The sequence below is a fragment of the Fragaria vesca genome, linkage group LG4, assembly GCF_000184155.1.
Source record: "Fragaria vesca subsp. vesca linkage group LG4, FraVesHawaii_1.0, whole genome shotgun sequence".
Lineage (NCBI taxonomy): Eukaryota > Viridiplantae > Streptophyta > Magnoliopsida > Rosales > Rosaceae > Fragaria > Fragaria vesca.
The window spans coordinates 19,835,408-19,851,878 of NC_020494.1; the positions used below are offsets into that span (position 1 = coordinate 19,835,408).

Below are 16,471 nucleotides of genomic sequence, written 5' to 3' on the forward strand. Positions count from 1 at the left end.
GAGAGAGAGAGAGAGAAGGGTGGTTGAGTTTAGCAAAGTGGAGAGAAAAATATAAATGTGGAGACTTTTGTTTTTATGTTATCATTACAGTTGTGGCCTTTTGCTTGCAGGCCTGAAATCAATGGAGAGTTGAAAGAGACACAATCACTAGGGAGTGAGTCTGGTCTGTTCTAATTTTTTTGGGTGAGTGAGTCAGCAGCACTTATAAGATTGTTGTGAAGCTGAAATGAGCAATAGATGGAATCTTGAATGCTTTAGAACCATTCGAATTCTCAGAAATTTCAGTTTTGTTGTTTCTGCATATTCTTCTCACTTTTGACTAAAGTAGCACAGTTGAGCATGATCCATGGAAAGTGGCTTTTTCCCAAGATAACTTTCCATCTGTGAAAATGTGTGAAACTAATTGAATACATTTTCAAATTATACTTATCCAGAAAAGCCTTGTTAACTTCTGCATATTCTTCTTTTTAGAACTACTTTGCAGTTCCTTTTTGGTTTTCCCAAAAATGGTTGGATTAATGATTTAAGCTTTTCTTGATCTCCAAGTACACAACCCCTTATCTGGTTCTAATTCTAAAAAAGATTTGAACATAGCTATATGATAATTACCAACTAACAACTCAGAGAAATTTGTGAAGGCAAATGTGGGTGCAGAAACAGAAGGAATAAAAAGGATGCATAAATGCGTAATGTTGAAAGAAGAAAGTTGCCAGCATTCCTCATCGATCAACTGTTTAGTATATGCATCATGTATCCCCACTTTGTTTTTCGATTCAAACCAACATTACTGAAAGCAAATTACCAAAAACTTGCTGCATTATCATATTACAAGCATGGTGATTCAACTGACAAACTCTCTTAATAAAATTGAAGGAGGAATATGATCATCTGTATAATCAAAGAATGCAGGATGGATATAGCATGCGCCTCAAGTAAAATAGTGTCAAAAGTTTAGAGTGGAGATTGAGCAAAAGCTCCTAAACCTTTTCTTTATGTATTCCTCTGGGGATGAATTGGTTCTCTTTGACCTTTTTGTTTAAAAAAAGGCTTCTCTTACAGTATGATCTGTAACCATCCCCCTTTCTTAAGTTGTCATTTTGTTTTAGCTATATAGTAACACTAGCTCACAGTGAAGGTCCACATGAGACACCACATGTTCCCCATCATAGCTTCAAAACAACTAGTTATTGCTTCTAATGGGGACCTGCCTCCTCATTCTTTCTCTCATTCAGTACTCTTAACAGTGCGTGCCATTTTCTTTCAACTGAGTTTTCAGGTCCTCCAATGACCACTGTGGAAGATGGTCATGGCCTCAAGTCACGCATTTTCTTTTAACTTGCCAACCACTTCACCCCTTTTACCTTTAAGTTTTTTATTCTGGTGATCACAATTAGGGGGATCGGGGGTAAAGAGAAGATATTTGACGATTTGTCTCAAATAAACTAAGACAAGAGCAACTAAGCAAGCAAAAGATTCCAAGCTCGGGTCTTTGATAATGAAAACTCGGGTTGTCCGAGAGGTTTCACTTTGTAATTTTCCGTTTCATACCAAAAAAATAAAAAGTAAGCAAGCAAAAGAACTTGACACCTAAGAAAAAGAGTAGGAGGTCAAATTTCTTTGCACGTTGCAAAAGAGGAATGAATGGTAGGTTTGTTCTCATTGTGCAGCAAAAACAACTCCAGATATTCAGAAAAAGTAGAAGATCATGGATTAGTATATGAATTATCAGCAATAAGTAGATTTTGGGAGATTAAATTCTATTATGAATCACTATAGATTCTTATATGATGCCTGGTTAAGTGGCCCAGCATAGCTAAAGTTCATGATGAATGAGGTTGATCCTCATTATGACTATATCTAATATAAGAATTCTTTGATATGATTTCCTCTATGGAAATGCCATTGTTTCATAATATATGAGATTACCTAACAGTACCACAGTTGGAAAATGTGTCAAACCAAGAAATATGTAGGCTTTATATGAACCTTGCCATGAAAGCAAAGCTTCCCCTTTTCTCTTTCATTTACCAATAAGCTCCATCTGCTTATTTTTATTAGTGCTCCAAGGGCTTTTATTATGTTATCCCCTTTTGATGGAAATATTATACATAGAGTGGAGAAAAGCTCAACAACTTTTGTGTTTTATCATGTCCTTTTTAAGGGCATGTATAGGGAGGGACACTTCCAAAATTTCACAAGCAGGTTGTCTTTAACTGAGAGGAGAGATGCTTATGAATTTCCTTTTCTTTGCCTACTATCTATCATGTTCCTCAATTTAGGGGTTATGATGCAGACTAGCTTCAAGAGTTGCTTATGTTGTTTTCTGTTTGGCAACCCACCTTTCACTCTTTTTCTTTTTTTCTTTCTTTCCTTTTTGCAAATTTATTGATAATATATGTCACAAAGGGTCATTTCATAAGGTTCAAGTTATGTTGCTTCCTTCAGAATCAGGAAGACCAAAGCTGGAGATGGAAGAGAATGAGAGAAAGAATAAACCATTTCTGAATTAAACTGATTGACATGGAAGAGAATGAGAGAAGAGAATCTGTAGCCATTCCCGTTGAGCTAGTACGATTACTAATATCAATTGCACATATAAAGTTGCATAATAACAAAAAATGCTCAAGAATCAGTTAGATCCAGCTCCCTCCTTGTCAAGGTTTCATCGGCCATGGAGGAGTCTGATTACGTATTCCTCGTCCTCTTTATTCCGTAATATTAGTAACAGTGAATTCAATAACATTCCATTGCTGATAACTAAAAACGCCCTATATATGCATATGATTCACAAATCTATGAAGCTATTACTTACATAAAAAAATTGGACTTGCATCCGCAATACGATCCCATCTCAGTTATTGACCCAAAAAGAAACACTTATCTGAGTAGTATGTGTAAAGAGAAAATAAGAAAAATAAATAGAAAATCTAAAAGAAAAACAATTGGTATAAACAACAGCCCAAGGCAGCATCCATCATAATGAAGAGGTGTCGAAATCTGCGGAAGATTTGTGATTGTGATTATAAGTAATGTCTGAGCTGGGATGATCGATTTCCTTGCGTGATGCTTCCCAGAGTTGTTTTTCAATTCCCAGCTTCCTCAGCTCCAACAAACCTCCCTCCACTGCCGCAAGTTGTCATTTGTATGTTTAGTATAAAACAATAGAACAGAAATGATATTTCCCAATAATAACCAGTTTTTCTTCATTCATTTTGTTCTGTTGTTTCTGAAATTCTATATCATTTCCGGACAAATTCTAAATCGTTGGATTTTAGTGCAGGACTTGAGACTTTGTAACAGGTGAATTATATTATGTTCATGTATTTAGGCATGCCTAAGCTTGGTAACATCAGTAATAGTGTAGCTTACCATCCACAGCATCATGTGAAGTCGGTGACTGTGTGCTGCTACGGCTTATGTGGCTTATCCATAACTGAAGCCTATCATCTGCTATATCGTCTTCGACACCGTGTATTTTAGCTCTTTTCCAAAAGTAAGCCAGCCAAGCCTGCACATATCAGTGGTCTTGAAAAACATGTCGACTCAAATAATAAATTGTCTTCTTTCCACAACTAATAGAGATCACGACAAAAAGGGGTTGAAGCAGGCTTTATATATTCATGGCAAAGAAACTGACCTCTTTAAAACGAATATCATTAATCTCCTCTTCACTAAGTTCTGCAGGAAGAAAAGAAAAAAGTAAATAGTAATACCACACTGAAATCCATCTATAAACTTGCTGTGTAAACAATGGGTGAGAGTATAACATGAATTAACTTGAAGCATACTTTAAAAAGCTTTGGAAACACAATCCACTTGAGTCCTAGAGAATCGGCCAAACACAATTATACCACTTTTGGGTAAGGAGAGAGTGAAAGAAATACGCTACCATACTGATTATTTTATTTTCTTGTTTTAGAAAACAAACAAATGATGCCCTAAACTGCTGCAAATTATGAAAAAAAACAAATCATCTTTACTATTCACTCTAATGCCTTTCACCTAAGCCCATCCCAAAATGTTAATGGGTAATATCATACATATGTTACGAGAAAACTAGTTCTGAGATAATTTTATGGATAGTCCAACAATCATTTTTTGTATGTTATGATTTATATGTGAGACTATTTCTTCATCTTAGCACATCTGACAGATCAAAGAATATCATTCTTACCAAATGCCTCCATAAACTTGGGATCACCGGTTGATTTTGAATCTGAATTACAAACAAAAGTATAAGTAAGCTTTTTTCTAAACTACAATCTCCTATCCACAATTAAGAAAGAAAAATGCAGAAATTTCGGATATCTGTATGTTATCAAGCATGAATTTACCAGACCAAAAAAAATATATGAAAGAGTTTGATAGTGAGAACAAGATGTCTGGCGATACAACATATGAGCCATACAAGATGTTATAATCAGATTGAGGACTAATAATAACAATTTCAGGAAAGTATTACATAGTCTATAATTTAGAACATTTCAGGAAAGCATCACATTATTCATTTCCTCCATAAAATCTTCAGGACATCAAATGAAGAAAGAAGAGTTTATAGATTCGCATTGATAAACAGACAGCAATGGAACAATATCATGTCTATGGTGAGCAAACCCGAGATAGCAATGAAACATACCAAAAGCTGACTGCCGAATAGAATCTGGACGTCTATGCCGGGCCAATGCAAGCGCGACAGCATCCTCAACCTAAACAAAACAGTGATATAATGGAGAAATTAGAAGTACAGAAAAAAGAAATCAGAACAGTCGTATACTTATATTTTCGACCAACACGTGACAAAGTAAATCCAAATCCATATAATGGAGTGGCCTGTCATAGGGTGGGAGATAGAAAAGAGACTTCACCACTCATTTGGTGTTAAGAATAAAAAAGAATTGTCAGCTATTTCAATCCTCCACTTTTAGATGAATTGCAGGGACAGTATACCCTCGTCTGGTTGTACAGACTATTAAACACATGCAAAGAAGTAGTTTTTTTTTTTTTTTAAAAAAAAGTCTCTCCTAGGATATGAGTGCCGCGCCCAACTCAAAAGTATAAATCGTCCCCGACCCTCTCCTTCCCCTCCCATTTTTCTTTAATTTTCCATCTTACTGAATATACTGTCAGTATATACTATAGAATTAGGAACAGACCTTTAGAGAGGCTAATTCCCTCAATCCCATTTCCACAGAAAGCATACTCTCAATATTTCCTTCCCCAGTGAGGTCACTCAAATCACGATTACTTCTATCTGGATCATCACCACCTGCAAGACAACATTCGGTACATGACAAGAAAAACAATATCAAATAAAAGGTATAGGATAATATTTGTTTGAAACAATGAAGGGATCTACTAACTTTTTTCCCAAGATTCATCCTTAGCCTTTTGTCCAGCAGAAATGATGACTTCATACGGAAGAGGAGCTAAAGATGACCAATGTTCATGCTTTGATTCTGCTATATCCGCACATATGCCTAAAAAGATAAAAGGAGAACAGAACATACACTTAGAAATTAGTAGGAGGAAAATTTATAACTACATATATTACAACAAACAGTTATGTACCCTTTCTCACTGTTAAGACTTAAAGGAATCATCGTCAAAGGAATAACAGTAAGTTGGAAACTAATAAATCACCAAAAATTGGCTTCATCAAGCATATATATCAGTTTTAAGCATGTGGTTTATGCTCTTTATAGAAAGAGAAGATGGAAAAAATTAAATACCATGCTGCACAGCTAGAGCCCAGTAGCGAGAAAGCCAACATCGCTTGAGAACAACTTCCTCCTACAAGAAAGATGCATTGGTAAACTTACCATCATGAACAGCTGAACAAAATTCTCACTTGAGTATTAGAAAACAAACCATCTCTTCTTTTGTTAAAATCATTCTTTGTGTCTTTGAGCGAAGAGTGTTCGCTTCAGATTCTGCTTCTCGGAGCTTTTCCGCTGCTGCTTCAGCACTGTCTTTTAGGTTCTGAATATAGAGAAGTAAATATAAGAAGCAACTCCTGAATATCTAACAGATTAACTTCACTGAGATCGAAAGCAATTACCTCAACTTCTGAATGAAGAGTGGCAATTTCCTTATCTTTCCCGTCCTCATTTTGTCTTGCAGCATCTAGAGCGGCCTGTGAATAAATGCTTTGTTGTCTAAGAAAAACCACTGAAGGAGCATAATGCATCTATGCAAACCTATTTTAATCTCCCCAATTACCTGTCTTTGACGCAAGTTTTCCTCCTTCCTGCAGGTGAATCATTCAAATAATCAGAACCAAGCATAAAAAAAAAACAGAACAGATGCAAAACAACTTGATTTCACCTGCTCAACAATCTGGCTTCCAGGGATACACCTTCACCAAGTGTTGCAACCTGTGAAAGAAAAATTGAACGTGAAGATAGCTACAAAACTAGCACAAACTTCTTTATTTGAACTTGAACTCAACAGCCATAAGTAGATGCAATGAAAATAAACATTTAATATTAACTCCAATAGAAATCATCTTTTACTGGAAAGAAACTTCACAACCAGACATATGATTATAGCTACCTGAAGCTGTAACTGTGACAAAGGTATCAGCCTTGAACTAATTTGGATCACTTTATTTGCAAGCTATATATAGAAATTCATACCTGTTTCTCAAGCTCCTTAGCTCTGGCTTCTGCTTGTTCACACCTTTCTTCAGCGCTTCGAAGCTGCACAAAATACTCTGGCATAAGTGTTACGCGTATTAGATTTGAATTATTTGCAATTATGGGGTTTGCAAGAAGAGCGCACCTTGTCAAGAATATTCTCGTTTTCTTCTTGTACCATATCAAGCTGCAAGTACGATATATGTTAGCTTCATAAGATTGCTTTGAAATACAAATATTTCAGAAGATACCAAACTTAAGATGGCAGTGACTATCTAAGTACATCCTCGAAAGTACAGTATAATTTCAAGTTTTGTTCTAAACAGAGATTGAGTAGCATACTTCATCACGTAGAGCAGCAACTTCACGCTCATCTCCTGGGGCTTGTGAGTTAAGCTGTCCAATGTCCCGTGTAAACCTGTGCCAATAACGTATTATATATAGAACGAGCTACATAAACTTCAAAAACATCTACTAGATAGAACAAGTTGACCCTAATTATAGGTACTTGCCTTTTATCTCTGTTCCTATTTGACGGAGGATCAATTGGAGGTATGGATGCTGGAGTCCTAATAGAGGTCTTACTGGCTGGCACTACAGTCCCTGCACGAACCGACACTGAGGGTCTTCCTGCTGATGCTGAACGAACTGAAGTAGTATGCTCTACAAAGTTCCGAGCAAACTAATTACAATACAAGAATCACAATTAGCCATAATGTAGCCACAATCGAATTCACAAAAATAACAGTACATTATTGAACTATGACAAGAATCAAAACCACAGCATATAATAACACTCCGAAACTCGAATTAACACAAAGAAGCCGAAATTCTAATCAGAGTTCCAAAAGCATGCTCATACTCGTTTCACTCTAATACAGTCAAAAACAGATTCAGAGTAGCTAACATTCAGATCTCAAAATAAACACCAAAATCAAACAGACTCGGTTTCCACATGATTCAAATCAGCATCGTAATTTAAATTAGGCTCGGAAATTACCGCCGGAGACGGAGATCTAGCAGGCCGAGTCGTCGAAATCGCCGGAAGGCCACTCCCGCCGTTATTGGCGCCATTGCTGGAGTAAGCAGACGGCGCATGAGGTTGCCGAGCAGGGAATCGGTAACCGACGTCATCATCGTCGTCGTCGTCTTCATCGGCAGTCGTCTGCGACGCCATGACCTGGGCAAGGCGCTGCGCGGCGGCTTTGGCGGCGACGTTCTGGTTGCGCTTGACGGTGGAGAATCCAGTGGCGGAAGGATTGAGGCGCGACTGAGGATGCGCCGGCGACATCGCCGGAGATGAGCCTGGGCTGCTGGAACCTCCGCTCCACTGCCGCGCGTACACTGGACTCGCTTGTCTCCTCCGATCCATTGTGTTTGGATTGTAGCTATGTATATATAGCTTTGTGGATTTTCAGTGTGACATGGTAGACGAAGCTAGATTTTGTCGAAGGAATCGAAGGGAATATAGGGAGGGGTGGACTGAGAGAGAGAGAGAGAGAGAGAGAGAGAGAAGGGGAGAGGTTTTCAGGTGAGGGTCAATACGGGTTTCGTGTGGGGTTGAAATGAAAATATTAAGACGAAACGGTGGCGTTTTGCGTGGGATTGACGTTGAAGCACGTTTCGCGGGAAGCGGAGAGTGGTGACGTGTTAATTGAGTTGGCCGGGACCGGCGGCCGAGGGCATGTGTTTTAACTTTGGGGCTGGTTTTCCGTTCGGTGATTCGGACACGTAGACTTTTTGTTTTTGATGCGGGTCAAAGAGAGGAGAATTTAGGACGGGGTCAGTGTGACGACGACGTTTTTGATGTGGGAGGAGAGGCATTTTTGGGGAAACTGTCTTGAAAGTATAGCTTTGGACAAATTGGGTTAAAAACATGAAGCACTTACGACATATACATTTGGTGCATCAAAGACAAAACATCTTGGAAAACTTGGGGGCATAATCATGTATTACGAATTTCAAAGATATGTAAAATGATTACGTTTTTATCATTTTTTCGAACCATGTATTGTCTTGTTATTATGTAAAAATATCTTATGAGGTTAGTCGTTACATGAAACCGGTAATTTCTCATTTTACGCACATGATAGAGCCTCTAGCATTTAACTTTTTTTTTTAATGCTAAAAAATAAACTCTAATATTTGACTTTGTTGATTGAGTTTCATTACCGGACATTGGTGAAACTAATTGCAGTCTTAAACAAACGTATAATATATTAGTCTAGAATTTTCATTTTCTTAAATTTTCCAAAAGAAGTCTAGAACTAACATGAAATGTATGACTTACATGTTATCAAAACATAATTATTAGTGAAAATGATCGACCTCCGAAACCTCAAAAGTCCTTCTCTTCTACATGAACATTGAAAACTAGAATAGACACATAGCTAGACAATTAACATGCACAATAATGGCAACAATTAACACCCATAGAAAACAAGACAGACATCTTCAACTACTCAAATCAAGGCATTCAACTCCAGAAATATATTGTAAACCAATCAAATTCAACAAAATCAATCAAGAACGTTACACAATAGCTTGGCACATTTCCTCTCCCTCACTCATATAACAACTCAACAAACTTGACCAAACTCATCAATTCCTTCTAGCTAGGCTATCAAGCTTGTGTTTTCTTCTCAATGAGCTGCTCTATCAAATCAGCCGCTTCTTGAACCGTGGTTATGTTCTGTGAGTTATCCTCTTCCACGTTGATGTCAAACTCTTCCTCCAAACCCATCACTATCTCCACCTGTTCCATCACCACAATAGTAACTCATCCAAACCCTCGTCACATTTATACACCACAATGCAAAACCAAGAAAACTGAGTGATACTACTTACAGTGTCAAGAGAATCAGCACCAAGTGTTGAGAACTTGGAGTCCGGTGTGACCTCGGACTCCGCGGGCAAAGCCAGCTGCTTCCTCACAATCTCAACCACCTTTTGCACCGTCTCCGGTTTGGCCTATCCATTTATCCACATGAATCCATTACGTATTCTTATAACAAAACCCTCTTCATCAAAACAATGTACGTATTAGAATCTTAACTCACAGTGGAACAGATACGAAAACGGGAAGTTCTCAAAGAAGTGAAGCCACTCTTCCCCCAGCCAGTAGACACCAAACCTGTCCTTGTTACCTGCAAAGAAAAACACACATTTGGTTACAAAATAGCAATAAAATCATTGAAATTATGTAACCTATATGTTTCTTAGTACCTGGCTGGTCTTGATGGGCTGGCTTTGCAAGCATTGGAAGCTGCAGAGGCTGGTAGCTGAAAGAGAAGCCATTGCTGAAGCCAAAGAGATTGGAAGCAGTGAAGCTAAGCACAAGAACAGAGTAATCTCAAACACAGATATGGTAACAGAGAAGCAAGACTCTTCTATTGGAACAGAGCCCTATCTACTACTTACGTGGCAGGGATTCCACATCTGGTTGGTCCTTCTATGCCAAGTTGCCAATTGGGACTAAAAACCAAGCGACATGTCGTCTAGAGATGCTTCTGATATGAACAAAGGAAAAGAAGTTGTTCATGGTATTCGAAGTTTCAAACTTCAATCTAGATATTTTAGCTTTTTACGATTAAACACGTTTATATATAGAGGTGGCTAATTTTGTTGTTGACGGGTTGGCTAATCTTGGTCACTCTTCTACTCCTGCTATTTGGGACAGAACGTATTCCAAATGAAGTCTTACATGTTTTGATTTTAAACATTATAATCTCTGATTGCCTTATAGGCTTCGGGTCATGAATTCTTCTTTCAGTTTAAAAAGTATGAAGGAAAAGTTGTGGAAGAATCGAAACGAGTTACGTCGTTGCTTACCTGAACTGATATAAAGTTTGAGTCACCATCGAAAAAGAAGAAGAAGAAGTTTGAGTCTTTGCCAAGGTTTTGAATCTTCTATTATTTGAACGACTAGTCTATGATAACTGGTCAACTGTGTACAGCAATGGCTTTTGTTCTATTGATTATAAAAGGCGCATTTGCAAACATTTTGGACCAGACGTACACAAAGGCAGAAGAAAACCCTGAATCATTTCCCAGAAATTGAAAGAGAGACGATGGCAGATAGTTCTCGCCAGTCTCTCATTCCGAGCTTCCTCTACTCTTCTTCTTCTTCCACTTCTTCAATTCTGTCGAAAAGATCGGTTGATTTGGATGCTGTGACACATAGAAGTGGTGCTACTCATGCATCGTCACCATTTATTTCGTCGTCGTCGAAGAGGGTGATGATTCAGTCACCCAAAGAGAAACTGGAGATGTACTCGCCGGCATATTATGCGGTGTGTACAGTCGGAGGGATGTTGGCCACCGGACCCACCCACACGGCTGTCACTCCTATTGATGTTCTCAAGTGTAACATGCAGGTATGTACGTACTAACTTAATGTTAATTAGGCTGATCAGCTAATTATCAAATAGTTCTGAATGAGTAATTTTAGAGCGGATCGTCATTGTTATACTTCTAGAGAATTAATAAACGTATCATTGGTGAACAAAATTGAAAAGGGTTAACTTGTATTGACAATACTTTAGATTGACCCGGCAAAGTACAAGACCATCAAATCTGGATTTGGAGTTCTGTTGAAGGAGCAAGGAATTAGAGGTTTCTACAAGGGTTGGGCGCCCACTTTGATTGGTTACAGTGCTCAGGGTGCCGGCAAGTATGGACTCTATGAGTATTTCAAGAAGTACTATGCAGACATTGCAGGGCCTGAGTTTGCAGCCAAGTACAAGACCTTGATCTATCTTGCAGGTTCTGCATCTGCTGAAGTGTTTGCTGATGTTGCCCTCTGTCCTATGGAAGCTGTCAAAGTTCGAGTCCAGACTCAGCCGGGGTTCGCCAGAGGTTTGTCAGATGGGCTGCCAAAGTTGATCAGATCGGACGGCGTTCGCGGGTATGAATTTATAATGTTACTCAAAATTGGCACAAACTAGGTATGAATTAATTTGTGGAATGTAAGATGATTGGTGTTTTGATTGTCTTACAGGTTGTACAAAGGGATTGTTCCTCTTTGGGGACGCCAAATTCCTTGTAAGTTATGCTTTCGTAAATATAACGTACATGTTATGTTATTCGTCACAGTCTAGCAACTTAACATGTTTATCCACCTTAAGATTCATTATCTTCTGGAGATATTGCCGATAACAATTACTTGGTATATTTTTTACAGATACAATGATGAAATTTGCGACTTTCGAGACATTTGTCGAGCTCTCTTACAAACATTTGATCCCAAAGCCAAAAGAGCAGTGCAGCATACCATTGCAGCTTGGGGTGAGCTTTGGCAGTGGATATGTGGCTGGTGTGTTCTGTGCTGTTGTTTCACACCCTGCTGATAACTTGGTGTCTTTCCTCAACAATGCCAAGGGGGCAACCGTTAGTGATGTGAGTCCAGTTACTCAATGCTAGCTCACATAAGCATGAAGTAGCCTCATTGGTCTTCTTTTGTTAATGTGCCAATTTTAATGGATGTATGTTGCAGGCTGTGAAGAATCTAGGAGTATGGGGTCTTTTCACCCGGGGTCTCCCTCTTCGTATAGCCATGATCGGAACCCTTACAGGAAGCCAATGGGTCATCTATGATTCCTTCAAAGTTTTAATGGGCGTGTAAGCTTTCAATCTCTTCATTTTTGTGCCATGTCAATGTTCTATTCTAATCCTATGCTTTGGGACTTCATACTTATGGGACATAATTGGTCTTTTTCAGGCCAACAACCGGCGGCGCTGCTCCTTCCCCCACTGAGCTTGCAAGTGCTTGAATCCAAAGCTAGCTGATGGATGTCAAACCTCATTCTTTTAGTTCAAGGATCAAATTGCAAACTATCTATTCTTTTTTTGAATCTGCAAACTATCTATTCTACACGTACTCAGTTTTTAGGTGTTACTTATTCTCTTTTGCAAAATTTACATCTCAATTCTTTGTACATGTTTAATTTTGAGGTTGGGGGAGCTCATTTTGTCCTAGAGGCTGGGACCTGGCATCAATATATAGCTCCAGGCACTCTTCTGTTCTGTTCTGCCATAGGGAGGACATGCCAAAACAATATGTTCATTTTCTTTGTTTGCAATTTCCCCAATGAATTATGTTTTCGTAAGGAGTTTGAGTTGAACGTAGGGTTCCGGCAACTTCTCAACCAGAATCAAAGACATTGTCAAATAAAAACCTTCATACAGAAGTTATAAAACTCATTACTACATTATGTCTTTCAATCATTATAACATCCCTTCCCCATTGACCACAGTAGATCAATCAATCCAGTAACATGTCTGCTGCTAACAGATATATGTTTGGCATAGCTTATTGTTAGTTTAAACCAACTCTGGCTAATTAGGCTAATGTTCTACAACAATCCCGGAAGTAGCTAGTTCACATCAACAAAGCTCGAAGCTGTCACTCTGCATTATTTATATCTTTCCTCATGTTTAAGCGGAAAGGTTACCACTTTGGACAAATGGCTGCAGGATTCTATTATGAAACGCAGCACTAAGAGTGACAGGGTTTGGTGCGGTACCTTGATTAGCTTTATTTGCTGGTCAATCTGGAAAGCTAGATGCTGCTTCGTTTATCAATATGAATCACCTTCTTCTATTTGTTTGCTTCAAAAGGGAATCATGTCAGCCTTTGAATTCATCAACACCTGCTCTTAGGGAAAAATTGAAAACAAAGAGCGATGGAGTTTTGAAATGGACTCACCCTCCTGAGGGAGTGACTGCTATTAATTGTGATGCGGCCTGGTCCGATGAGAATGATGGGGGTCTGGGAGTTGTTCTTCGCAACCATGAAGGAGAATGTATCGGAGGGGCTCATGGGCAAGCCTCTCTGCCATCTGTAATCATATACTTCCCAAGTCATGATCTATGAACAAGCACCCAGAAAGGAAGAAAAAGACACAAACATGCTGGAATTACTAAGCTCTCCAAGAACATGTGTAAAATTATACAAACAAACTAGGAAAAGGGGAACTGATACTCATGCAGTAAAACCAGATATCATAGATAATACAATTCACAGTTCACCAAGAAAATAATAGTAACAAAAATTCTAGACTGCCACAAGGACCCTCAATAATATCTCGAAGCAATACAGTAAACATACTACAGTAGATAGCTACCAACAGATTCGGGGTCAGGAAGAGTGGATGGAGTGGTATGAAATTTGAAGATGCGAATAGGCATGAATTGGAGGGTGAAGCAATTTTCTTGTCCTTGTCCAGCTTAGTCATATCAACTTCAAACTGAAATGGTATGGCAACCCCCAATGTCTTATGAGACCCGAGCTCCAATTCGTCTCCTCCTTCATCATCACAGGGGGGCTCCAATTCGGGGACAACAATGCAGGCTTTCCGACCTCCTATGTGGACAAAATCACAGCCAGTTGCTTCACCCAATTCATAAGGCAACCGCGGCAGCTTCAAATCACCAATCCGTGTGATAGACTCTTGGTTTTCACACAATGACATGACATAAACTCCTAAACACCAACGATCGTGACTATAGGCAAACACTATCTTCTTGTCAGGTTCCGGCAGGTCCAGGACCAAAGACACACCAGCAAATGGAAAAGGGCCGCCTTGACACATAGTAGGGACTAGTCTCCATTCTCTATCCGGGTGCGCGACGTCAAAACAGAACACAGGACATTGTTCATGGGACACAAACATCTTGGTGCCGGTAAATGCATAAGAGAAGGGAGCGTATTCGAAATATTCAGAGAGAGGTTGGAAAAATGGGGGCTGTGGCAGAGCAGACCAACTTCCCATTTTGGGATCAAACACCTCAAACGAGGGAGGGTTGCCAACCAGATAATACGAAAGAGCGTACAATTTGCCCCCAAGCTCCACCATCATAGGGCCCAATTTGGCACCTTGTAAAGTGGCATCAAGCTTCCTGATTGAAGGACGAGGTTGCTTATTGGGGTCAGTTTCAAAGGCATAAACATTTCTATGCCAAACAGCTGAGGGAAGCATATGTGCTCCAATCCCATAAGGGATGTTGGGTCTCAACCCGCCGGCTAGAAGAATTTGGGAGCCCATAACACCGGAACCTACACTTCCGGGGAGATGGTCCCCGGCCTTAAAACCCACTTGCCGTAATCTCGATGGCTTCTCGGACGACAACAAATCGGACAATCTGACGGCGCGGATTACATAAGCAACGCAATCTCCGCTCTGTTCAAGGTAACATAGGTAAAGTGACTTGTTTGCTTCCTCCTCATCTAACTCCAACTTCAACTTGTTCGATGTCTTCCTCACCTTCCGCCGATGCCGACGCTCGTCCTGATGCCGGTGCCGACGCTCGTCCCGCTGCCGGTGCCGACGCTCGTCCCGATGCCTTTCTTCGACGCGGTGGCTGGTGGCTAGGGTTCGAGTATCGTTTTGGGGGACATTGTTTGGGTTTGATGAGTGGGTTCGTGTTTCGGTTTTGTCTTTGGTTTCAGTTTGATAAAGACACGACTTCATTTTTATAATGGCTTCCACTAATACAAAGCTCAAACGGACTCGGCTTTCTAATGTCGGTCTGGAATGGGAACACCATTTTGGGCCTGGAGATTTAAACCAAAACCCGGCTCAATTCCACGGCCTCGAGCTTATGATTTGCCTGTGGACAAAATCCTGAATTATGTTCATGTTTAAGGTAAATATATTTTTGTCTTTCTGTTATGTGTTTTGCCTTAATACACGTAAGATTGATTAATTTGTTTCCTTATTAGAATAGATAGAAGCCCTTCTAATACGGACTCTTAAGTTGAGGACTTTTTGGCGTATCCCACTTTTCGATCTTATATCCACATCTTGACTGTTCAGTTTATAGGTATTTATGAGTAGATCATTTCTGCCAATTTTCAGCCATATTGAAAATCGTTAAGACATTCAAAAGTGTGATTTACCAATTATGAACTTGAACGGTTCATGTTTGACAGATTTGGTTCGTCCATTAATTTGATCTAGTTTGTTCTTAACGATCACCGATTTGGCTGAAAATTTGTATGGTTGATCTACACATATAGACCTAAAAACTGAACGGATGAGATGCCAAGATGTGATAAAAAAAATAGGTCTTTTAAACCATAAACCGAAAAGTCATCAACTAGTCCTTAACTTAAAGGTTCTCACTAGAAGGGCTCTCTATAATAGATTACAATATTGATAAGATTTTCTAAATACTTCGGGAGACTCTACGTAATGTCTATAAAATAGGCATTTCATCAATGAATGAGTAAACCATTATTGTCTTTATATTTTCTCCTACAACACGTTATCATGTATTTTGCTCTAACCCGATTTTGATAATGAAACCTTAAAAAAAAAAACTATGGAACCTTCTTAAAAGAAAAAAATACTTGTGGTATAGATGTGGTAAAGATGTTAATTTGATGCCGTGGCTATAGTTTGAGGTATTAATATATCACTGAGTCTGAGTTTGAGTACAAATATTGTGACTCTATGAGCAGCATTGTTATTGCCCTAGCAGCTAGAATTCCTCAATTCTTTCACACATGTACTCAGTTTTAGTTGTTACTTATTTTTGCAAAATTTACATCTCAATTGATCACTAACAGAGAAGACCATGAATTATGGATTATGTGAGGTTTGGGGAGCTTTGGCTCCCTCCATTAGCATCAATGCTTTAGGCTCTCTTCTGTTCTGTTCTGCCATAGGGAGGAGCCAGAACAATATGTTCAGTTCCTTGATTGCAATTTCCCATTATGTTTCTGTGAGGAGTTCGAGTGGAACATATATAGGGTTCCGGCGGCTACTCAACCACAACAAAACATATTGTCAAATAAAAACCTTCATATAGAAGTTATAACACCCAACTCATTA

At 39.1% G+C, this 16,471-nt stretch overlaps 4 protein-coding genes across 5 annotated transcripts; 1 reads left to right on the forward strand and 3 right to left on the reverse strand.

Annotated features, from left to right (window-relative positions):
* Positions 1 to 2,604: 2,604 nt before the first annotated feature.
* On the reverse strand, positions 2,605 to 8,007 carry LOC101313693. Of its 2 annotated transcripts, none has more exons than XM_004297450.1 (17): positions 7,636 to 8,007; positions 7,148 to 7,317; positions 6,978 to 7,053; positions 6,781 to 6,822; positions 6,636 to 6,698; positions 6,325 to 6,374; positions 6,220 to 6,247; positions 6,059 to 6,133; positions 5,869 to 5,979; positions 5,730 to 5,790; positions 5,361 to 5,477; positions 5,154 to 5,266; positions 4,637 to 4,706; positions 4,175 to 4,216; positions 3,638 to 3,678; positions 3,370 to 3,508; positions 2,605 to 3,123 (listed from the first exon to the last, which is right to left on the reverse strand). In XM_004297450.1, exons 1-17 carry the CDS (start codon positions 8,005 to 8,007, stop codon positions 2,975 to 2,977), a joined length of 1,719 nt encoding a protein of 572 aa, XP_004297498.1. In that variant the 3' UTR covers positions 2,605 to 2,974. The 2 variants fall into 2 exon arrangements, with proteins under 2 accessions (XP_004297498.1, XP_004297499.1); XM_004297451.1 differs by having other exon boundaries at positions 6,978 to 7,031; positions 7,144 to 7,317.
* A 1,088-nt stretch (positions 8,008 to 9,095) lies between these two features.
* Positions 9,096 to 9,989, reverse strand: LOC101314173 (acyl carrier protein 1, chloroplastic-like). The gene is made up of 4 exons (XM_004297452.1): positions 9,861 to 9,989; positions 9,695 to 9,781; positions 9,483 to 9,605; positions 9,096 to 9,390 (listed from the first exon to the last, which is right to left on the reverse strand). Exons 1-4 carry the CDS (start codon positions 9,930 to 9,932, stop codon positions 9,259 to 9,261), a joined length of 414 nt encoding a protein of 137 aa, XP_004297500.1. The 5' UTR covers positions 9,933 to 9,989; the 3' UTR covers positions 9,096 to 9,258.
* Positions 9,990 to 10,652: 663 nt separating this feature from the next.
* LOC101314456 (phosphate carrier protein, mitochondrial-like) lies at positions 10,653 to 12,835 on the forward strand. Its single transcript, XM_004297453.1, has 6 exons — positions 10,653 to 11,011; positions 11,180 to 11,541; positions 11,635 to 11,678; positions 11,818 to 12,032; positions 12,130 to 12,254; positions 12,355 to 12,835. The coding sequence occupies exons 1-6, from the start codon at positions 10,706 to 10,708 to the stop codon at positions 12,404 to 12,406; spliced, it is 1,104 nt and encodes a 367-aa protein (XP_004297501.1). The 5' UTR covers positions 10,653 to 10,705; the 3' UTR covers positions 12,407 to 12,835.
* On the reverse strand, positions 12,777 to 15,106 carry LOC101313410. The gene is made up of 3 exons (XM_004298486.1): positions 13,764 to 15,106; positions 13,342 to 13,474; positions 12,777 to 13,244 (listed from the first exon to the last, which is right to left on the reverse strand). Exons 1-3 carry the CDS (start codon positions 15,104 to 15,106, stop codon positions 13,224 to 13,226), a joined length of 1,497 nt encoding a protein of 498 aa, XP_004298534.1. The 3' UTR covers positions 12,777 to 13,223.
* Positions 15,107 to 16,471: the final 1,365 nt, after the last annotated feature.

What these genes read in the sequence shown, in the direction of transcription:
- LOC101314173 (XM_004297452.1), bottom strand. Translation starts at nt 9,932, where the DNA reads ATGGCTTCTCTTTCAGCTACCAGCCTCTGCAGCTTCCAATGCTTGCAA. An exon ending in GTTTTCGTATCTGTTCCACT is followed by an intron (nt 9,606 to 9,694) that starts GTGAGTTAAGAT and finishes ATAAATGGATAG; the next exon opens with GCCAAACCGGAGACGGTGCA. An exon ending in GTGCTGATTCTCTTGACACT is followed by an intron (nt 9,391 to 9,482) that starts GTAAGTAGTATC and finishes GTGATGGAACAG; the next exon opens with GTGGAGATAGTGATGGGTTT.
- LOC101313693 (XM_004297450.1), bottom strand. Translation starts at nt 8,007, where the DNA reads ATGGATCGGAGGAGACAAGCGAGTCCAGTGTACGCGCGGCAGTGGAGC. An exon ending in GGATGAATCTTGGGAAAAAA is followed by an intron (nt 5,267 to 5,360) that starts GTTAGTAGATCC and finishes GTTGTCTTGCAG; the next exon opens with GTGGTGATGATCCAGATAGA. An exon ending in CAAGTTTATGGAGGCATTTG is followed by an intron (nt 3,679 to 4,174) that starts GTAAGAATGATA and finishes TTCTTCCTGCAG; the next exon opens with AACTTAGTGAAGAGGAGATT.
- LOC101314456 (XM_004297453.1), top strand. Translation starts at nt 10,706, where the DNA reads ATGGCAGATAGTTCTCGCCAGTCTCTCATTCCGAGCTTCCTCTACTCT. An exon ending in TTCTCAAGTGTAACATGCAG is followed by an intron (nt 11,012 to 11,179) that starts GTATGTACGTAC and finishes ACAATACTTTAG; the next exon opens with ATTGACCCGGCAAAGTACAA. An exon ending in TTCAAAGTTTTAATGGGCGT is followed by an intron (nt 12,255 to 12,354) that starts GTAAGCTTTCAA and finishes GGTCTTTTTCAG; the next exon opens with GCCAACAACCGGCGGCGCTG.
- LOC101313410 (XM_004298486.1), bottom strand. Translation starts at nt 15,106, where the DNA reads ATGAAGTCGTGTCTTTATCAAACTGAAACCAAAGACAAAACCGAAACA. An exon ending in CTCTTCCTGACCCCGAATCT is followed by an intron (nt 13,475 to 13,763) that starts GTTGGTAGCTAT and finishes ATATGATTACAG; the next exon opens with ATGGCAGAGAGGCTTGCCCA. An exon ending in GCAGTCACTCCCTCAGGAGG is followed by an intron (nt 13,245 to 13,341) that starts GTGAGTCCATTT and finishes TCCCTTTTGAAG; the next exon opens with CAAACAAATAGAAGAAGGTG.